Source organism: Drosophila sulfurigaster, chromosome 3 (assembly GCF_023558435.1).
Source record: "Drosophila sulfurigaster albostrigata strain 15112-1811.04 chromosome 3, ASM2355843v2, whole genome shotgun sequence".
Classification (NCBI taxonomy): domain Eukaryota; kingdom Metazoa; phylum Arthropoda; class Insecta; order Diptera; family Drosophilidae; genus Drosophila; species Drosophila sulfurigaster.
Genome location: NC_084883.1, coordinates 30,229,537 through 30,251,835, shown reverse-complemented (window position 1 = coordinate 30,251,835; position 22,299 = coordinate 30,229,537). Strand labels below are relative to the sequence as shown.

The 22,299-nt window shown below is 40.7% G+C and overlaps 6 protein-coding genes across 8 annotated transcripts; 2 read left to right on the top strand and 4 right to left on the bottom strand.

The window, feature by feature from the left end:
- The first annotated feature begins 6,559 nt into the window (after positions 1–6,559).
- Positions 6,560–13,559, top strand: LOC133844629 (putative mediator of RNA polymerase II transcription subunit 12). Its single transcript, XM_062278708.1, has 3 exons — positions 6,560–6,873; positions 11,929–12,378; positions 12,440–13,559. The coding sequence occupies exons 1-3, from the start codon at positions 6,869–6,871 to the stop codon at positions 13,269–13,271; spliced, it is 1,287 nt and encodes a 428-aa protein (XP_062134692.1). The 5' UTR covers positions 6,560–6,868; the 3' UTR covers positions 13,272–13,559.
- Positions 13,560–13,579: 20 nt separating this feature from the next.
- Positions 13,580–15,302, bottom strand: LOC133844626 (translation initiation factor eIF-2B subunit gamma). Its single transcript, XM_062278705.1, is given in 6 exon segments — positions 13,580–14,147; positions 14,206–14,346; positions 14,407–14,767; positions 14,826–14,973; positions 15,032–15,080; positions 15,082–15,302. Coding segments are annotated over 6 exon segments (1,374 nt in total). The 5' UTR covers positions 15,190–15,302; the 3' UTR covers position 13,580.
- A 163-nt stretch (positions 15,303–15,465) lies between these two features.
- On the bottom strand, positions 15,466–16,568 carry LOC133844632 (V-type proton ATPase subunit D 1). Its single transcript, XM_062278712.1, has one exon. It carries the CDS (start codon positions 16,464–16,466, stop codon positions 15,726–15,728), a length of 741 nt encoding a protein of 246 aa, XP_062134696.1. The 5' UTR covers positions 16,467–16,568; the 3' UTR covers positions 15,466–15,725.
- A 79-nt stretch (positions 16,569–16,647) lies between these two features.
- On the top strand, positions 16,648–17,991 carry LOC133844631 (uncharacterized). The gene is made up of 3 exons (XM_062278710.1): positions 16,648–17,319; positions 17,381–17,564; positions 17,627–17,991. Exons 1-3 carry the CDS (start codon positions 16,744–16,746, stop codon positions 17,986–17,988), a joined length of 1,122 nt encoding a protein of 373 aa, XP_062134694.1. The 5' UTR covers positions 16,648–16,743; the 3' UTR covers positions 17,989–17,991.
- Positions 17,992–18,079: 88 nt separating this feature from the next.
- On the bottom strand, positions 18,080–19,982 carry LOC133844625 (uncharacterized). The gene is made up of 2 exons (XM_062278704.1): positions 18,527–19,982; positions 18,080–18,467 (listed from the first exon to the last, which is right to left on the bottom strand). The coding sequence occupies exons 1-2, from the start codon at positions 19,823–19,825 to the stop codon at positions 18,123–18,125; spliced, it is 1,644 nt and encodes a 547-aa protein (XP_062134688.1). The 5' UTR covers positions 19,826–19,982; the 3' UTR covers positions 18,080–18,122.
- A 478-nt stretch (positions 19,983–20,460) lies between these two features.
- LOC133844633 (cyclin-dependent kinase 10) lies at positions 20,461–22,288 on the bottom strand. Of its 3 annotated transcripts, none has more exons than XM_062278715.1 (6): positions 21,945–22,152; positions 21,799–21,871; positions 21,549–21,723; positions 21,197–21,399; positions 20,682–21,128; positions 20,461–20,620 (listed from the first exon to the last, which is right to left on the bottom strand). In XM_062278715.1, exons 1-6 carry the CDS (start codon positions 22,077–22,079, stop codon positions 20,478–20,480), a joined length of 1,176 nt encoding a protein of 391 aa, XP_062134699.1. In that variant the 5' UTR covers positions 22,080–22,152; the 3' UTR covers positions 20,461–20,477. The 3 variants fall into 3 exon arrangements, with proteins under 3 accessions (XP_062134699.1, XP_062134698.1, XP_062134697.1); XM_062278714.1 differs by lacking the exon at positions 20,461–20,620 and adding an exon at positions 22,170–22,288 and having other exon boundaries at positions 20,941–21,128; positions 21,201–21,399; positions 21,945–22,080; XM_062278713.1 differs by lacking the exon at positions 20,461–20,620 and having other exon boundaries at positions 20,941–21,128; positions 21,201–21,399; positions 21,945–22,153.
- Positions 22,289–22,299: the final 11 nt, after the last annotated feature.

Below are 22,299 nucleotides of genomic sequence, written 5' to 3'. Positions count from 1 at the left end.
AGCGGCAATTAGTAATCGAACTGAACTGAAACGTCTTCCGACGAGTGTAAATTAAAAATAGAAACAATTTTTATATACGGAAACAAAACGAAAACATATAATTGAAAAGGTAAATGCGATAAGCGAACTGCCACACAGCACACACATTTGTATTATATTTTTGTCACTTTAATCGTACAATTGAGTGTCTTATCGGTTAAATTACTTATAACGAAATCCCCATCTCTGACAGCCCTAATTATTGAAGGGAGTTTTTTAATTAAACGCAACTCAGTTGTACAATTGAAATAATCACCGCAAAAGGTCATTTGACAACAACAACACGAAAACTGAACTTAACTTCAAGTTCAACAGCAACAAAAGCTCAAGAAAAAAAGAAGAAAAATGATAAACAAAACTGACCCATTTAATAAGCCAAAAAAAGCAATTACAGTGAGCTGCATAAATAATTATGGGGCAGCTACAAAACTGAACTTGCTGAAATGGTAACACAGGCATGATAAATACACCAAACTGAAAATAATAATACTCTGGGAGTTTTGGGAGAGGCTTCAATTAGAGGGCAGCAGCACCGAACTGCGAACTGCGCCCCCCAACAAAAACAAAAACGAAACAATGGAATTTGTAACGAAATGCGAATATCTGCATTTGCTTACAAATCGTCAATGGAACGCATAGATTTATAGACACAGAGACAGACGAACGCCTTGAACTGAGATGGAATTAATTAGAGCGCATAGCGAGCACTGAGCTCAGCATTTCTTTTGTTGGCCGCACACCAATTGGCAACACCTCACAATCTGCCGTTAAGCAGCGAGCCATGCCCAATCTCTGGAGGTGATACTCTCGTCTTGGTCTCCGTCTCTGCCTCGGTCTCGGTCTCGGGCCATTCACAAAACACCTTAGAGCATTACACAGCAGATCACAGATCGGCGACAAACGGCACGCTTCACGCACCCGACAACAAATCAGCAACTCAACAAACCGTTCAACAATGTGTAGCGTAGTAAGACAACTCTTTTGGCGTTGCAATTGATTTCAGATTACACAACATTATAGTGTGTGAATGATTGCTTGTACCGGAGCGTGATATCAATTGCAAGACTGAAAATAGAGGTTGAGTTAATTATCGAAATTTTGAGAAATTAAAAGAATCATTTATTTCATTATTAAATAAAATACAGTAAAGTTGATAGAGTCTTCTACAAAACGTTGTGCAATAAGGAAATTGATAAGATATACTACAAAGTATTGGAAGCTTTAATATAAAAAGTAATGCAGTTCATTTTGTCCTAAATAAAGAGATGACAATTCCATATTTAATAAAATAAGAACTAACCTATTCTCAAGTCAACAATCACATTATTATAAGAGATGATGTTAAGGCGACAACAATATTTTTGATGTTCTATATTTACAATATGGAGCTGATAGAAGAGAAGACATGGTAAGGAATGACGGCTATACCAAGGTTTATTCTAAATTGCAGGATTAAGAAATTAAATAATAAATGTTATCCAAGCAGTAAGATGACTGTTTATCTGTTTTTTTTAGAGGTTTTGTTGAATGAATACAGCTCAATCTTTCTTTAAATTTAGAGATGATAACTACACTAATTTTTAGTCAATCAAAGCTCACTAGTTTTAAAAGTCGACCATATATAAAATGAACGGTAATTCACCAAATTAGTCTTATGATAAAATCAGAAATGACTTGAAGCTGAAATCCCCAAAGAATGGCTACAAAAAATAGTCATCGAATTGGTAAAACAGATCTTATAAATAAATAGCAATCTCAAGAAAAAAAATGAAGCTAAACACAAAATGCAACTCACTTACTGCAGCTGTCTGATAGCTTACTTAGATCATAGCTTATTGCATCCATTTTAAAAGTAAAATGAAAGATAATGTCTGTGACAGTTATCAACTAGACAAAAATATTTTTGTTCACAGCTCTCTGCTTAAAACTCAACTCACTTCCTTCCGCTCCAGCTGATCATTAAGCGTATGCTGTGCGAGCTGTGCTCATGGTAAAACATTTGATTTGCATTTCTTTGTGGGTATCAACTCCCCCTTTACCTTGCCTCTCATATACAAAAGACCAGCCAGACCCCTTCAATGTCAAGTTCAAGTCATTTCCGTAAGCCCAAATATTGCACTGATTTTCATAGTCGAAAGCGAAATCTTGATAGCACTTAAATGACTCTTGGAAAAAGAACAAAACCGAGTAGCATGCTATGTTAGACTTGTGGTTACCTATCAAAAGAAAACTCCGTTGTGAATTATTATACTTCCTACTCATGCTTAAGCAAGTCATGCCCGACTGTAAACACGCCATGCTTCGAGGGTATCGTAAAAAAAAAACTTACAAATCATGCGGCTCACAAGTTCCGGCTGTTTGTTTTTTTATGGTCTTTAGGTTTCTGAGCATTGTTCAGCAAATGTGAAATGAAAATCCCCAGTGGGTGTGCTGTCAGTTAGAAGTACGATCGTATTTAATTATCAAACATTCGAATCAAGCGCCGAGAGATGGACAGACTGACCGAGAGAGAGACGGACACACACCCAGGTAACGAAATTGGACAGAAATTACTTAATCTAATGCCTAACTACGAGCACGTATGAGAGCCGCTGCTAATTTAATGAGCTGACAGCGCCCAGAATCTCCACAATTTGCTGCAGAGTTAAGAGTTAATATAATCAATTTCAATTCGCCACTCATCGAGTCAAACCTTGAACTTCCCCAAACAACTAATTAGAACGTTCACAGATCCCAACTCGCTGAACACTGCGCTCAGACTTTCGCTTTTTATGCCATAATACACTACAGAGCTTGGGAAAATAAACAACAACAGCAGCAACAACCATAATCAAATAAGCAAAACAACAAAAACAAGCAATTAAATCATAATCGTAATTCTTGTGAAATACTCTCAAATCTACGTAGTTTGTATATATCAGCTATATATATATTATATATAGTACCTGGCCCAGGCCCATCAAAAGGAAAGGGGCTCTGTCGAATGATATAACATTTACGCATTGCTTTTGACTTTGTCTCTGTCTCTGTGAGCCAACTGGAGCATTAAGGCTAATTAGTTTATAGACAAAAAACACTCTCTCAACTTTTCTCACTCTCTATCTTTCGCTATCTCTGTTTATTTTATAGTATTTCTTTGAGTGTGAACAATCTTTTAATGGGTAAACATTGTTAAATGTTTTATTTGTGTATTTGTTTTTTTTTTTTTCTTGTTTTTTGCTAATTCATTACAATAAAATTGTACGAGTATTGGCAATCATTCTCGATTGTCGATTATAAAGCGCTATTAACTTAAAAATCGAATTGTTAATCTATAAACGTATGTAAAATAAGTAAAGCTGATGATTACTACAAACGCTTATCAATTGTGATCATAAAGTTATTACTCCAATTAGTTGCTAGTTTTGCAATTTGAATTGTTGCCAAACTGCAAACTGATTTTGCGCAGATAACAAACATTCCAATTAAATCGGATGTTACGGAAATTACGAGAATTATAAAGGCAAGCAACAATTCCTTGACATTGTTGTAAGAGCATTTGAATTTCGTTTTTGTCTTTTTGGGGGTTTTTGTTTTGTTTTTTACGTCGTTATGGCCATAATTTCGAATTGAACCTGACCGTCTGAGGCAGCTGAACGCAGTTATGAGGCAAGCGCAGTCACTGTGTGACAATCAGCAACAACTTCCTCAAAAAAAAAAACAACAACAAAACAAAAAAAAAGCCGCCACACCGTTTAGTCCAGGCTGTTGATGTTGCCACAATGCATCATTGTGTTTTGCAGTACTTACAATCCGCACTGTAATGGATAAATTTTTGTTTTTATGACTGTCATTAAAACCATTTTGCCTTGCAGCAGCAGCAAACAGCAAATGCGAATGGAAATAGTCGCGCATGAATCAAGAGTTCAATTTTGCAGTTGGCAATTTACAGTTTTCAGTATTCAGTTTTGAATTTGTAAGTTTTGTCAATGCATTCAAATGACTTTTGGCAGTTGAATGCGAGCATGTTATTTATTAATTATGCAAAACCCAAACCAAAAAACAATCTGGGAACTACTTTGATTGGCTGGGTGCAATTACAATTTGCTGATTCAACTTGTGCATTTGGAATTTTGATGCGGTTGCCGCCCTGCGAATCAACACGACTCAACTCAACATCGGGCCAAGCAACTTTTGTTTTCAAATCGGATAAAAATACAAAATATATAATAAAATAAAAAATGCAATGAAAAGAAAAGCTAGCAAATTATGTGAACTTGTTATATCACCTGGCCGACAAGCTTAGCTCAGCTCAGCTCAGCTGCTCGAGTCAAAGCCAAAACTAACGTGGCTTCAAACACTTTTCGAAAAAGCAGCAGCAGCAACAAGTGCACTTTCTTTGCGTTACGCTTCTTTGCATAGCCTCGTGCATTGCCAAATCGTTTACATCTACATCTACATCTACATCTAACTCAAACTCTATCTGCAACTGCAAAAGTATCTGCAGCTGCAGCTGTATCTGTATCTACATCTGTAGTTGTATCTTGCTGCGGTCAGTGTCCATGTCTAGACATTGAACGCAAATGAAATGCTTCAATGCTGCTGCTGCTGCTGCTGTTTGTTGCTTGCTGCCCAAACATTTTCAGCTTGTTGCAACTGCAACTACGATTTTTTTTGGAGGCAAGTGCAGCGCCAAAAGTTCAACAGACGCAGCTGACGCTCCCCTCTCTCTCTCTCTCTATCTCTCTTGAGACGTTGCTGCATTGTAAATTAATTCATATTAGCAAAACAAATGCGATGCTCCCTCTCTATAGTGTGTGTGCGTGTGTATCTACACCCATACCCATGCTATGTGTGTGTGTATCTTTTAGCTTTTAGCATTTCATTGGCGTTGAGTTTGAGTTGTTGTGCAGGTTTCGCGGTCTGTGGGAGCATCGCTGTAAAAAACCGGCGCAAATTATATGCAAAACTAAAATAAAAATAACAATTACAACAACAATAACAAGCCAAACAGCAAACACAACAACAATATGCAAATGCAACTATATATACCAAGTAGTATATATATAAAAGTCGCGTCTCGTCGCATCGCATCTCATCGCCGCCTGAAGGCTGAGAAAATCAACAGCTCAAAATGTTAATTACGAGAATATCTACTTAAAACTGGCCAAAGCGATTGCACTCATAGTCACACTACACATAAACTATCTGATGGATGCAAATGGCGCTGGAAATCACCGCATAACTTTGCCAAAAAATCTACATGCTCTTGGCCCACATGACGTATGAGTTATATTCTGCTCAGTTTAGGTTCAATTGCTTCCTATCAAATAAATCTATCTGTGTAGCTGTAAGTGTTGGCGAATGATTCATAGAGTTCCAACTGAGATTAGATAGTGCAGCAGTCAGATTGCAACTGAGTAGTCGGAAGTCAAGAAAAGAAAGAAAAAATAAATTTTAATAACTTTGAGATTTATTCTACGCTTATAAAACTATATAACTATAACAGATAAGTGAGCTTACTTACACAGAGAGAAATATGCCCTTTAAAAAGAAGGTAAAATCTATCAGTCTATTAATTAGTTGAGCTTAAAGTTAGAAATTTGATCAAAAAATGCCTAAGAAAAATGAATAAGAAGTTCAGGGTTATGCATCATTTACTGTTTATCTAAATTATTAGCTTTCTACACATAAGAAATAAATAATCATAATATTACAAATATAAAATTGAAATAATGCTATGTTTTAAGCTTAATTTAAAATGTACAGTCTTTTTATTACTATTTATCGAAAAATGTATTGCTTTTTTTTTCTTGTTCATTATTATCTGTCCAAAGTGCAAGATATATGTACATCTGTTGGCGTATATAAAAAATCCTACTCTTAGTGCGATATTAATGAGGTTATTTAGAGATGTGCATCAAACAAGAAGCTGCGTTGCTAATGTAATGTTAGACACAGATAAATAGATAAAAAGATGCACAACCCAAGAATAAATTATTTGAACAGCAGCAGAACATTTGCACTGTGCAGTCGATTATATTTGGCTTGTATTATTACAAATCTTAAAATGCAATTACATATAATTTAAGATTACAGAAAATTCTGTCTTTTGTCTTCCTTAATTATTACTACCAATAATAAGATGTACTTTAAATTCATATTTTTACTATTGAAATTATTAGTAATATTTCTGTCATTTCCCACAGTTCACATCGTTATTTGTTAAATTCATATTGAAATCAATTATTAATAACGACGACAACAACAAGACAATAAAAACGCTCAAAGAGTTTTGAGCCGAACGATGTCAGACATCACTTGGAGCTTAGTTTGAGTGCGGGCTAAGAGCGTGGCCAAAGAGAAACGAAGCAGCAACAACAGAAACAACCAAGCCCAGTTAACTTGCCACTTGCCACTCGCCACTCAAAAACAAACTCTTCGACTGTGAATTGTGAGCGTCAAAAAGGTAAACGGCAACGGAAAACGACTCTGTGGCTTTGGTATAAAACATAAACACGCTAAAGAAAGTCATTCATTTAGTTGTTTGAGCTGACGCGAACCGTTAGTCCGCTAGAGCCCAGAGTAGTAGCATTAGTGGCATTTAAAAAAAAAAAACAAAGTGTCCAGAGGAAGGCAGAGTTTTCCTCAATTTTCAATAAGTGTGCAACAATCGAATCAAAGACAAAACTTTAAAACGTAAAAACGACAATTGTGTGTGTGTTCTTTTGTGTGCGTTCTAAAGCCGAGACCAATTCAATTGGATATACACAATCAACTATATATAGATCGATATATATATAAATATTCAGGAGCAGCAGCTGATTTATAGGCTGCAATCAAGCACAAAATGCAGTAAGTCACAGACGTAAAATGAATCATCCAGTTGCAGTTACAACAACAATTCGTGCAGCCGCCAGTTAATAATTAAACGTTTTGTATTCTTGTCTATGAAAAAGGGGAGAGAGTGTGAGGCAGCGGGGGGATCAGGGGACAGCAGCAGCAGAAGGAGGTGGGGCAATGCCTCTGGGCTTCAGATTTGTGTCGCTTGGCAACCACAAAAGATTCTTTACGAACATTTCAAAACGTCGTCGGCCCCATACGTAACTGTAACTGCCGCGACTTTTAGTTGGCGTGTCTGCCAGCTAACTACCTGTGTGTGTGTGTGTGTGTGTGTATCTATGTGTGTGTGTGTGCTTGTGTTGGCGTGGGAGTTTTGCTTTTGTTTGTTTGTCTGCTGCCAATGCTGCTGCGGCTGCCTGTGGCGCTTCAAGCTGAATCTTTTGGACCGCTTTTGGTTGCCTTGGCTTATTACCTAATCGCATTGTCTGAATGTGCGCAAAAAGAAAAAAAGGCGAATGACGACGACGATAACTAAGTAAAGCGCTTGGAAAATGCGCTCAATGCTACTTAGGTTACGTGACGTATTTATGCTGTGGCAGCCTTTTTGTGTCAATCAATATTGTTGGCTGGCTTACAATTTTTGGGGTGTCCAGCTGAGCAACTAAGAGCTGACTCATTGTCAGGCCATGGTCACTGCACTAAGTTGGCCAAACACAGAAAGAGATCGCAATCTGTCACATCAGAAAATCAAATGAAAAAAATTGCAACATTTGTATGCACAAAAGTTATGACAATCCTTTCTAAAAGTAAAGGCGTATCAATTACCTTATATATCTTATATAATCCGTGGCAGCGATGGTAACTGCAATGAAATTGTATCGCACACACGACACGAGGCGTATACGCAATATTTCAACACGTCGCGTTTGAAATTACAGTTAGGTAGCTACTACGCACAGCAATGTGCCCAAAGCACAAAGACAACGCCTCCCTCCGCTCTCTTGCTCTATCCCTCGGTTAAAAGACATGCCAAATCGTAGTTATGACGAATTAGATTGTTGTTATTGCTGTTTTTTTTTTTTTTCGGGGTGTGTGTTTAGTGCAATTTATAAATTGCTCACCAGTTGACGCCCCATTTCAATTCGCTCCCACAGTCGAATCTCAAGCGAAGGTCACACGAAATTGTAACAACATTTTTTCAGTTGGTTTTTTTTTTTTGGGTCCCGTGAAAGAAAACGTTGCACATAAAATTCATTGCCAAGCAATTATCCATCCAACGCCATCACATAATTCACATGGTTCCAAATCAACGGATCCCAGGCCATAGCCACAAACTGAAGTCCCACTAAATGCACGCCCATTAGCGTTGTTTAATTTCTTGTAATTGTAACAGTGCAATGTAATTTATTTTCGAGTTTTCTTTCTCGAGTTTTTTCGAGTTTGTTCGAGTTGGCGTTGCTAACGAGCGTGCGTATAATTAACCAATAAAAACCAAAAAATGCGAATGGAGAAAGAGATTTATATGTAGTGCTCGTTGTACTCGACGTTAGTTTTACCCTCGTGCCAGTAATAGTTCAGGTGAAAACAAAAGACTTAGGCAACAAACTTGTAAGAGTGTTAAATAGCAGCTAATGGCAACAACTGCAAATGCTACGCTTAGCTGCTGCAACTAACCTAACTAGGCGTTAATATATTTCGATTATGCTATGCTCGCACATACCTGACAAATCGGCTGACTATTATAGCTTGAGATTAAAGACTTTGTGGGATGAAAGGACAATGGCAGCGTATTGAATGGATTAAAATTTCTTTTGTTCAATTTAATTTTATACATGCCTATGTAAGATTAGCTTGAAAATGTTGTGCCACACAACTGCTACCAAAAGAGTTCATTATTTAAAGTGACAATAAAAGACTTAGGCAACGAACTTGGACATGAAATAGCAACGCTTGAAATGCTGCGTTTGACTGAAGAACTTTTGTTAACTTTCGATAAAGATTTTTAATGAATCATTAATGCACCTATGTATGTGTATTCATAAATAATTAATATTAAATTTTTTTTTTTTATATTTCTTTTTTTATTTTTTTCAAAATGGACAAAAAAAATTGAGTAAATAATCAACACATTTTAAGAAATATTAATTAAAAGCTTCATGAAAGTTTTGTCATGAATAAAAAGACCAGAATTCGTAAATTGCTTCACTTTATTAGAGATAAATAAACTGAGATAAAACATTCTTTGAAAACAAAAGACTTGGGTCAAAAACTTACGATAATAAATAGTCATCTACACCTTAGCATCAAAATCAGTAAATTATTTTAGATAAAAAGAATTTACTCAAACTATACAAATTAAATAAATTTGCATCCCTATAGTTAAATGAACTAAAACAAAACCTACACTGAAAACAAAACACTTATTAAAACTTATGACAGTAACTGCTCATCTAAAAACAACTTAGCATTGTGTTTATTTAGCTGCATAAAGTATTCTCTCGTAAGACACTCATAATGGGAAGTTTTAGTGGGTTAGTTGTGCACTTCACTAAATATGGGTCTGTCTTCCATTTCATAAGGCTGCACAACAAGTCTTATGTCATCCCCGCCTAACACACACAGCACACCCAACATTTAAGGAAATCAAAGCGAATGCAGCTTTTGCCCCAAAAAAACAAAAACTAAAAAAAAGCGAAATGAAAATGGAAAATGTAAGAAACGCTGTCATGAAATGAAAACGCACACAGATTTTAGAGTCGGGTTTAGTGTGTAATGAAACCACTTTTCCTTCAGCTTGAGCTTAAGTGCACCAGTTTACAGTTGGAGAGACAAGGAGACAGGCGAGAGGCAGTTAGAGTCCCACATCCATTTCATCGTCCAAAACAAAATCAACATCAACGCATCGCATCGCAATGTTTCTTGGCCATGTGATGTAATGTGGCTACAGCTGGTGACTGGACTACTAACATCAGACGGACAAGGAGACAGCCAGAGAGAAAGAGAGAGTGGTGAGGTGCAATGAGTGCTCCATTTATGGCAGGCAACCACTTTTGTGGCATGCAACGCATGATTATGTAGAGCACTAGGAAACATTTTTGTCGACTTGCCAGCTAACCCAATTCCAAATAAAATGAATTGATAGCTTCGGCTAATGACTTAACCAGTTGCCAGGTGGATGGCCTCGGGATTATGGATAGACGCAATCAAACAGTAGCCAAAACCAATCGACAAGTACTTTGTACTCACATCAAAGTTCAAAGGTGGCCACTAAAAATTTGCCAAAGGCCAGAAAGACAGACAAACAGTTGGACTGACAGGCTGACAAATTGCCAACAAGAATTGCTTAAATAAATCGCATAGGCACTTGGCTGTCATTGTTGAGTGTGGGGGCATTGTGGCCATTACATAAGCTTAAGCATTTGGTTTATTAACATGCCTTAATTAGCGCTGGCTTATAGCTATTGAATCACCATTAACAAGTGCCCACTGTCCCTTCCCCTTGCCAGCCCAAATACCATTTGTTTCTGCTCTGCACTTGAGTCGCTGTCTGACACATGCGATTGGCAACGAAAGTAAAAGTTTGACGCGGATTTGTTGTGCTCCAGCTGCCATTATGATTCGTAAACCCGTACATATAATATTGGTAACAGTTTTGCTTTCCACGTAAAGGCCGCAATTAAATGCAATTGTGGCACGTAACATTGGCCAAGCAGAGCCGAGTCGAGCGGAGCTGTTGATGATTGCCTCTGCCCGGTTACCAGACCGGGAACGTACATTCAATTACATTACATATTCCTCTACCTCCCTCCACCTCTCACTCCCGCCTGTGTCAGTCGCATTCCATGGATGCGTATGTGCCGCGGTTGACATTCAGCCAACTGGCCAAGTCTACTGCTTGTTGTTGCTCCATGTGGTTTAACTAAATGGCGTTCAAATTGAACCCGCTGCAAGTGGCACATCTTCATTTTATACACTGCCTGTCAATGGGCATAGCAGCAGGCTAAACCAGTCCAATTATTTCCACACAGTTCCTAATACAGCATTTCATCTCTCTTGAGACTCTGTGAAAGAAAAATAATGTACTATAGTACCATAAACAGTATTACAGAATATTACCTTAATTTTATAATGATATTCAACGGTTTACAATATTTAATAACTAGAAAAAAACTAATAATTTTTTTTGTAGATCTATATTTTTTTAATTATAAATAGATTCCTTAACAGAGATCAGGACTTTTCGAACTGCATTCTGTTCTAAAGTTAATTGCCAAAAAGGGGTATTCATTACTGTATTCTCTACGCTTATACTTGCATTAAAATGTTTTTTTTTTTTTTTTTTACAAATTTCATAAAAGTTTATTCAATGAACCAAGTTCAATTCCGCATATTTGCATACTTAATTTAATAACATTAAATGATTGATGCACTTAAATGTACCGACAGTGCAAAATTGTACCCATCTAGTAACAAAAGTACCAAATATACCAGAAGTGTACAATAATTAATTGCGAGTGTTGAGCAATTCTCATAAGCGATACCTCGATAAACGTTTCGATAACATAACGCGTTCACCAAACTGTCAGTTATTTGAAATGTGGAAGTGTAAGCGTATCTGTAAGTCGTTTATTTGCACAATCTTTCGGCACTGCGGTCGACTAACTGCACTTCTTAGCTGCATCTTGCAGTTCGCAAGTCTCAGCTTTGGGCTCACAGTTCGCAGCTCCCAGCTGTGTCTCAGGCGTCTTGTTGTCGTTGCCTTATAACAAGTTTCTGGCCTGGTCTGGTCTTGCTCTTGCATAACTGTTGCTGGGCTGCTGTTGTTGTGGTTGTTGTTGCCTTCTTTGGCTGCAATTTGGCGGCATCTTCAGTTATTGTTGTTGTGGTTAGCTCGCTATGCTGTTGTTGTTGCTGCTGGTGGTTGGCACAAAAGGTTCCCGCGCGTTTGGTGCATTGAAGTTGCCACAGCGAAGACAGCAGAAAAGTTTTCCCATATCATAAAGTCGCAACTTATTGACGGCATGACTTGGCTAATCTGATTGCTATTGCCAATTTTGCATTTTGCAGACGCAACCGACACTTAGCCCTAGTCTTCCTCCTGGCCATTGGTCTGTGCGCCGCCTGCGTTCATGCCGCCGCCACGGGAGCTCCCTCGGCCACGGCTACCACGGAGAAGCCCAAAGGCTTCTCGTCGCGTTCCCTGGACGTGAGTGCCGCCGGCGATCTAGACGATGACTTCGAGACGCAGGCTCAAACACATCTGGCTTACAGACAGCAACTGCAGCAGCAGCAACAGCGACCACAGTACGAATACAGCGAGGAGGACCAGGAGGAGGCACCACGACAAGTCTATCTCAATCGCAATGTGCAAAAGCAACAGCAGCAGCAGAGCAACTATTTGAAAAAGAAGCCCTCAAGCGAAGAGAGCGAGGAGGAAGAAGAGGAGGTCGAGGAACCCGATCGTCTATCCACCCTGCTCAGCAAATCCTCGTTCACGTGCAACGAACGCAACTCTGGGTAAGCTGAACTTAAACTATCATCAGTTCATGAAACTAATTCATTTTCACTGCTCGTGCAGTTACTATGCTGATGAATCGCTGAGCTGTGAGGTCTTCCACTATTGCCAGGAGAATCAGAAGCACTCGTGGATCTGCCCCGAGGGCTTCACTTTCCATCAGATCCACTTGATCTGCATGCCGCCATCGCACGATAACATCTGCAAACAGTCCTCCAAGTATCATATTGTCAACGACTATCTCTACAAGCCCATCAATCTGCAGGAGCATCAAAGCAAGCCCAATGTCACGCTGCGTTATTCGGAGCGTTACTTCCCCGAGAACTACTACGAGCACGAGCGCTACGATGACGAAGAGGAGGAACTGCCAGCTCCCCGACCACGCATTCAACACCAGCCCCAACAGCAGCAGCAGCAGCCACAACGTCAGCCCATCGCTTACCATCCGCAGCCACAGGCGCAGCCTCAACTGCAGTTGCAGTTGCAGCACCAGCCGCAGGTGCAGCGCGTACAATACCAGCCACAGCCTCAGGTGGTCACACAGATCCGTCACCAACAGCCACAGCCCACAACCATTGCCTATCGCAAGCCATTGCCAACAACAACAATTCAACCACAGATCCAGCCTCAGTTGCAATTACATCAGCTGCATCAGCAGCAAAGGCCACAGACATTGGCGCCCACTGTGACACCGGCGCCATATCGCTTCTTCACCGCCGCGCCACCTCAACTGCAGCATTTGCATCAGCAACAGCAGCAGCAGCATCAACAGCAGGTCTTCCGAACACCCGAGGAGATTAACATCTCGTTGCAGCAACGCCGGCCGCAAGTGTTTATAGCCACATCGACGCCACGCTACTACGAGGACGAGTATCTGTATGAGCGAAGGAAGTGAAGCGTTGCGAACGAGTCGTCGTCCAAGTCGCTAGCGCACTCATTGTAAACAGTCTTGTCGTTCCACGCCTTGTACATGCAACTACTCCCGGTTAACGGCTGAGAGAGATAGTTAACGTAGCTTTAAGCTGTGCCCATCTGTCACTACTATAAACACTTACACTTTATATAGTCCCAAAATTTAGCGCGAGTTTTGATGTACCTTATCTTGTAATATTTAATGTCCTGCTAGAAGAATCCGCCTTCTAACTCATATTTCGTTAATAAAGAAGCAACATATTAAGTTAAATCTCGCCTCCCTCTCGTAAATTCACTGTATATCTATCTCCATATATTGATCATCATTGGACAAATGCAACGATTGACTCTTTGTCTGCTCCTCCACTACATAGTTGGGTCCAATCAAACAATTGGTAAGCACCGAGCCACTCTTCACATGCGCCCGATGCCCAATGATGCAGTTGTTAATATTGCAACCCTCCTCCACAATCGCATTGGACATGATGATAGAATTGGTCACAATATTCTTGGGGTTCACAATGCTATTCGAGCCAAAGACGCTGCTGTTGAGCGATGTCTTCTCCGACAGTTTGGCATTGTCAGCCACAATAATGTCCTTGGTCTGTGTAGACTTGACCACAGCACCTGGTGCAATCAATGGATGCGCATCGTCGCATAGATCAGTCCAAATGGTAGCTAGCTTTCTATTGATTGCAAGGAAACTAAGCGTATTATTTACACGCACACCGATCGCATCTTGTGGTGCCTGCACCGCAAAACAGCGTATAATGTCGCCATGGTAAGGAACATGCGAGAGCGACTGATTGAACAGTGAAGCCTGCGTCACCTTTTGATCCATCAAACTGTGTGGGGCATACTAAGAAGAAATCGCAGTTTAAGCTAAGGATTACTCTTTATACTAATATTTAACTCACGTGCAAAATGTTATCGTCGTGCTTGGTGGCTACATTCAAGTCGGAAGTTGTATCCGGCATTGATTTGGGCGTGCGCCTGTAATGCTGCTTCTTAATGAGATGCGGCAAAAACTCGCCCTTAAACGTGGATATGTTTTCCTTCTACAATAAACGAATATTATAATTGGAAGTCTCCTTCACTTCAGTATTAGCTATACATACCCTGTGCAGATAGTCGATCACCCACTTTTTCAGCACATAAACATGTCCATCCGTGAGTCGACCATATACATCCAGTTGTCCACGATTCTTGAGCAGATATCGTTGCAAATTCAATGTTTCTTCGCAATCGCTGGCAGCAAATACAAATGCCAAACGCTGTGTGGACGGATGAATGCCGATCATGTCACGCTCTGGCTTGTGCTTGCTCTTGGGTCCCGGCATTACCACATCCGACTCAAACCCACTTTTGAATAACAGCAGCGCCAGCGCAGCGTCATCGGCACGAAACTTATTGATCAAAGGATAGAGGCTGACATTGCTAACGATGTCGCAGCTAACTACCAAGAAATCAGACTTGATTCTACAATAGGGGCGAAGATTTAGTTTCAATTCGAAAGCTAGAAAAATTTCCAACTTACTTGTCATAGATATAGCGTAAACTGTCTGCGGTGCCAAAATCGCTGTCGTTGGGTATTGTGGCATATTCGATTTTAACTTTAAGGGATGTGCGTTCCAGCGCCTGCTGTACATCCACCTTATGTTGCTCCAGCACCACAACAATCACCTCTGTAAGTAATACATCGTGGTTGCAATTCAATTAAATGTTTGTAATTTATTCACTTACCTGTGAAATTGTGTCGGCTCAGCATATTAAGGGGATACCAGATGAGGGGGGAAAGGACCGACTGGCAGCAAACATTTGGGGGCATCGCCCAGAACTTCGGGTAGACGTGTGCCACGCCCCGCAGCCAAAACTACCGCTTGAAATTCACAACTAGTCATTTTTTTAATATATATAATAAACACAATTGATTTTTGAAAAGTGCCTAAGACGCGTGGACAACGATAACGACGGCAACGCACAACAGCCAACAGCTGATTTTGCAGCGCTGACAGCTGAGAAGTGTTAACCAACACTGGTAAGTGAGTGGGCCATATGTTACTGTCACATGACTGCATTTGCATTGTTTTTGCAATTGTATAAAAAAGTCAGATGACCATTTTTTCACCATGAATTTTATGCACTTTGCAGCCAAAATAAATAATAAACCACTGGTATTCTATGGAACAACAAAAGAGACTTTAATGCATGATTTTTGAGCGCTACATAACTACAAAATGGAATACATACATTTGTGTTTTTAATTTTTTCTTATTGGAATTACGACTATATACTTTTAGCTTAAGTAGCTTCAATTACATACAATAATTCATTATTTTGCGAATTTAAAATGGAAACAGAAACAAGTTGTAACAATAATATATTGCTGGAATACACACACGAATACGAGTAAACCGAGTGGAGTAATACTTCGTTTTTAGAAGAGCACATCATCATCGCCCTCATCGAGTATATTAGCCTGTTCACGCACATCGATTCCTTGCTGCAGCAGCTCTGCTTTCTTAGCATCCGCCTTTTGACGCGCCTCTCGTTTCTTGTCTTGGATCTTCTTCAGGCGATAGAACTCCTCACGCTCCAACTCGTCCAGCTCGGAGATGATGTAGGCAAGTGTGCGATCAATACGTGGGATGATGACATGCTCGATAGCGTTCACACGACGATTGGTGATTTTGATGACCTCGTCGAGAGTGACAAATGATGTTTGCAACGATGCCAACTCCACGAGCAACTTGACAGCGCTCTGGTAATTCTTCTTGAGCTTCGCCAGCTGCTGGCCACCCCGAGCCAAGCCAGCCAACTCGTAGGTATCACCGCCATCCTGATAGGACTCGAAGACGGGAAGCGTAACGCCCGCAACGTTGTCCTTCTTGGTGCGAATTTTGATTTGTGCCTTCGTCACGTTCTGGAGAACCACCTGATTGATATCACCGGACGTGAACTTGGCCTCGGCCAGCGAAAAGGCAGCCTCTTTCATAACATCGCCCATCACAGTTTTAGTTTCGATGATTTTACCCAAAATCATACGGAAACGCATTTGCAGCGCATCAGCTTTTTTCTTCAAAAGGCCATGACCTTTCTGGGCGCCAGCCAGACGTGCCTTCATCAACATTTGAGCGCCACGCGACGGGAAAATCGGTAATCTATCTTTGCCAGACATTTTGCGTTTGTATTTTCGAAGCTAATTTACACGAATTTCTTAATATGTGCGCACCACCAATGATTTTTCACACCCGTCGAAGAACACTGAAAAACTCCAACTGGACTGGATAAGCTTAGTGTTGATTAACGCATTGTACTTGACTTTCATTTAAGAGCTGCACAACACTTTACACTGCCATTTAGTGTCATAAAACGTTGGAAGCACAATCAGCTGTTTAGAACAACAGCAGTGTAAACAAATCGAAAAAGCGCGATCCGTTAATAGTTTGTGAATTATGCAAATTTTGCAGCGTTTGCGTTGGTTCCCGCCAATTGCAGTAAATAACTGTATCCGTTATTACGCAAAGAAACCGCAAGTTGCCACCATGCCGGGTAAACGACTCATGGTACAACAAGAATTTCTCCATTATGTAAATCAATATGCACGCATTAATATCAAGTCCGATATATATGTGCATGTGGAACCCGTTGATATCCATGTGCACACCAGTGGCGATGTCTTCATAGCCCAACTGCGAGGTGAAGCGACACACAACTGCAACGCCCAGCTAGATGTGAATGTCAGCGATGATGACAAAGTAGTCAATGTCCTAATCAAGCAACTTACACCGCAAGGGACTGGTTCACGTTGCATTCTTAAGATTCCCGTCTGGGCTGAAGCTTACATTGAAACAGCAGCTAAGGTCTTTGTGCAAGGCATACAGAGTGAGGCACTGGAAATTAAGGCAACCGAAGGCATCACCACAAGGAATGTGCGAGCCACGAATATTGCGCTCTACAGCGATAAGGGGAACATCGTTTGTCAGGGCGTCTTGTTGGGCAAGCGTACCGAAATCGAGACGCACAATGGTGTAAGGCCATTCTTTATTTATAGTATTGCGATATTTCTTATTGTCTTATTCTTATCGCCAGAACATTGTATTGGACAAACTACAGGGAGACAGCTTAAGATGTTCCACAAAGACAGGCAGCATCAACACCGACAGCTGCTATGTCGAGAACTCCAAATTTGAAACCACAACGGGAAATATGGATCTGAAGAATGTGCACAAGACGAGTGAAGTCCATGTACATGAGGCAGGCGATCTTAAAATGAGTGGGCAGCAACCCTCGAAGTTCATTATAAATGCTTTACTTACACAGCCTTATATTCCGCAGCTGGTGTGCATGGCAATCTGAGTGTCAACTCTAAGGGTGGAAACCTGAGCCTGCAGCTCTCCGAGCTAATTGGCAAGAGCCAAATTGTCGCACACAATCTGGCCAATGAGGCTGTCATCAAGATATCTGAAGCCATCGAATCTACCATCAACATTGAGGTAAAGGCTGCCGTGGTGAAGCTGGACAACGAGTTGGAGCACGTTGCTCATGCGCTGAGCAATGACAAGAGCACTTTTCAGTTGAGTGGCGCCAAAGAGCATCATTTAATCGTCAGCAGCACGGGATCCAATGGTGTGCGACTAGGCAAACAATCGTGGCTTGATCTGATGCGTCAGACAATAAACTCGAATGAGAAATCTTAAAACTATTCTGCAGATGTTTCAATTCAAAATGATATAATCTACTCTAAAATCTATTGTATATTTGTAAGTATATTTTTTATATATTGCGCTGCGCTTGAAGGCAACGACAATATTCAGTCCTGTTTCTGTGAGAATTATTTGGCTTGGCCAGCTGCATCGTTGATAATCAGGTTTAGACGCTGATGTGCTCTCTGGAGCAGAACATCTTCCTGCAAAGCACAGCGCAGCAATTCCGTTTTCATAGCATCAAGGTGAGCAATATCATTGACCATGACATCGTGATCGACAGTGATTAACATGTGAGCTAAAAGACGCAATAGCTTAAAGGCATTATCCTCGTATTGGGAGCGAGACTCATCGTCGAAGGCCTCGAAATCATTTTCATCGTATTCAGCATAGTCTTCGATATGTTGTCGCAGTATTAACCAGACGCTCAACAGATTTTCAAACATTTCTTTGTCGTAACAATACTTTAAACACTGCAAAGGAAAAATTGAAATAAGTAAGAATAAGAAAAAATTGCATTTTCAAAACTTACGCTGCAAATGTGCGCCATGTCTTCGAGGTATTCCTCCTGTCGTTCACCTAGCGGATGCAGCTGAGTGGGCTGCTGAAGAAATATGAGGATGCGGGTCAAACAACACATAATGTTGGGTGTATGCGAAGCCATGGATAGCTGCGCTTCCGGTAGCTGAACGAGAATGGTGCAAATATTGAGGTAGGTTTGAATTATTTCTATGTCGCAAGTGATTTTTGGTACACCCGATTCATCTTCATCATCTTCTTCATCTGTAGTTGCTACATTGGCAGCAGAAGCAGCAGCATCTCCAAGTTCTTCCGCTTGCTTGGCAAGATCATCCCGCATTAGACGCATAAAGGCATTGTTGACACCATCAACGAGTTCTTGGACTAAAAATACTTCAGCAAATGGCTTCAAATTGAGATCCGTTTGAGAGTTCTCCTCCTCGACCATGGCGCAACTCGCCAGTACAGCATTAATGGCTTTCAGGGCAGCCACCAGCAGCTCCTCGCTGATGCACTGTTGCAATATAAAGCCGAGATTCTTTGCGGAACTGTCGCAGGCGGCAAAACAAATGTACCAATCGATGCCCAGCTGCTCCTTGCCGGTGACCACGTGAGCCATCACATACTGATAGACGCGCATGAGCTGCAGCAGCATGCAAGTGTCCATGCAGGTACACAGTCGCAGCAAGAGCTCAACCCACTCGGGATTCGACGTCAGCTGTTCCACACATTCGACCTGAGCGCACATATTGCCCAGAAGACCAACGAGGATCTCGTATAAACGTACATCTTCACTGGCTTCTATAGCTGTGATGATCACATCGATGGAATCGTTTAGCAGTAGGAAGTCAACCACTTCCTTGGACACAGACATATCCCAGAGCTTGCACAATTCATCCTCTAGCTCAGTCTCCAGTGGTGTCTGAGGCGGCAGTTGACTAAGCGTCATCATCGTTTGTAGTATGAACTTTTTGCTGTACATCGTGTTGTCTACGGCATCAGCACGCATGCGCCTGAGTAATTCATTCTCATCAGCGTCGACACCATCGACGGCATCGGCGGCATCAACAGCGTCTCCATTGTTTTGAATTTCATCGAGTTGGTGGGGGGGTGAATTGGAAGCCGAGTTACTGGTATCGTTTCGAGCGCTATTTGACAGCACATTGACTGAGGCTTCATTTCTTTGAGGCAATATATCACTATCGTTACTTACAACGGCCGACGCCGCAACATTTTCGCGTTTAGAACTGTTCACATCTTCCTTGGTCATCTTTTCTTCTGGTTGGTTGGTTTCTGTTGGTTCTGTTGGCATTATCGATGCATTGATATTTAGTTGCTTCCAATTTGTTATTATAAATTCATTTATTTTTTGATAAAGTATTTTATATGAATTCGGACCACTTGTTTCTTGAAAAAGAGAGCTTTCTTGAAGCTGCTTAACACCTGTGTCGCAGTGTGACCATAAGCAACACTTCTCGAATACACGTTTTAACGCGGATTAGATATACTAAATGCATAAAGAATTGTTATGCCGTTAACGTCTTCATTCATTTTTGTTCGCTATTGCTATATAAATCCTGCAATTTAATAAAAAAAAAATAACAAATTGTAGCAAACTAGTGAATCACCGATGAAAGACTATACTGGTTAACTAAAATTGGAAGCCAATAACTAAGAACTACACGGGAAAAGTTAACATCTATTTGGTAAAATAAACTAGCTCATTTGAGTGAACTAGCAAGCGATTCCAAAAAAAAGCCCGCCGATGCTTTCAGTGACCAATAAATAACTTATAGCTTATATTCCTTTTTTTTTTAAGTACAACTATTAAATAAAATAACAAAAGCGATTTCGCGAGTTAAAATTGCAGATATCATCGTTCGCATGAAGGCATTAATTCTTAATTATCGATTTCATCGATCAAAGTTCAGTTGCTTTGAAGTGGTGTTTTTGTTTTTGTATAATTAGTTTATTCTAAGCGCTGCCTTTTTTATAAACACATCCAGTAAATGGGAAATTGGAATATCAGTTGATGCCGTTGCTGGTTGAACTGGCGCAACATTATTTCGATGTTGCGGAAAAGTGGGCATCATTCGGGGATCACAAGCTGAAAAATCATGAATGTTTATGTATGACAATGTTTTTAATATTTAGCAATTTTAACTCACGTTGCGGCGCCTCTGTAAAATATTTGCTGGTCAGGCACTCTTCGGCGGTGGCTCTTGTACTGGGATTGTAGTAGAATAATATGTTAAGAAGACTTCTGCCCGATTGACCGATCATATGGAATTTGGTCTTTAAATTGTTGTAAGGTTGTACACTAAGCGTAAAGTTCTGCACAGCGGGCAGATCCTGGAAGCCCGGCCAAATCGATTCCGACGGCGCACCGAGCAGATCAATAATCATATTCAGTTGGGCTATTTCCGAGTTTCCGGGTAGCAACGGTTTTCCCAGTAATAGTTCGCCCAGAATGCAGCCAAAGGCCCACATGTCCACAGCTGTCGTGTGCGTTCGGGCGCCCAGGAGAAGCTCTGGAGCACGATACCATAACGTGACCATTTGTGGGGTCATTGGCTTTGCCGGGTGGCCATATAAACGGGCCAACCCAAAGTCAGCTATGAAATAAAGGCACAATTAATATAACAATAGTATGTCATAGCCTAATTGTGCTCCATCTACTTGCCCACTTTTATGCAGCCCTTGTCCGTCATCAGCAGATTGGAAACCTTCAGGTCGCGGTGGATGATGTAGCGGGAATGCATGTACTTTAAAGCTCGCAGCACCTGAAGTGTGATGCACTTGACTTCGGATTCGGTGAAAGGCTTTGACATATTGTCCAGCACTGAGGCCAAGTCCTGCTCACAGAAGTCCATGACAAGAAAAATGCTGCGGGGGATGGAACAGAAGATGGAGCATGAATTGTCAGATGGTAATGACATTAGCGTTGGTGGTTAGTTAGGATGATCATGTAAAGGTCAAGGTTTAAGATGATAGGCTTCTTGTGGAGACAGCAAATGTGCTCCCGACTTGCTAACCTGTCCAGGCTCTTGCCTACAACAACTTCTCGGAGGCGCACAATGTTTTCGTGTTGACAACGCTTCAATATCATGATTTCACGTAGTCCACTGACCGGCAGCCCATCCTTCTCCTGATCCATGCGTACCCGTTTCAGGGCCACAATTTCGCCATTACTGGAGTCACGAGCTCTATCTAAAACATAGGGCAATCCATCAAAGAAACAGATTTACTTTACTAAGTTAATATTATAAACATAATAGCACTCACAAACAATGCCATAGCTGCCTTCGCCCACGCGATTGAGCTTTTCAAACTCCGATACGGGTCGACAACGTCCATACTAGACACATGGTTAAGAAAGTCATCAAAATAGATTATTATTATCAGGTGTCGCATCATTTATTTTTACTTACGACATTTTGCTCTGGAATCGGCATCGGAGTGCCGCTGTTCTTTAATGATATGAGGAAGCCTTTACGCGTTATGGGCGCTTGAGGATCGGGCGCTGGATTTGCTTCCAAATCATTTGATTTTGTGCTGCTGGACATGCTAACAATTTATTTATTTATTATTTACGCTTGGACCACAAAAAAAAAAACACAAACATGCAGCATTGCAAGCATCGATACTTTCGATACCTTTAAGAATTTCTAGGGTTACATAATAAATGTAAACAATGTGCCCGCTGAAAAATTCGAATTTGAATTTCGCATATGAAATTTTAATTATGTAAAAATCTGCGTGTTTCATAATAGCAACTGATGCATA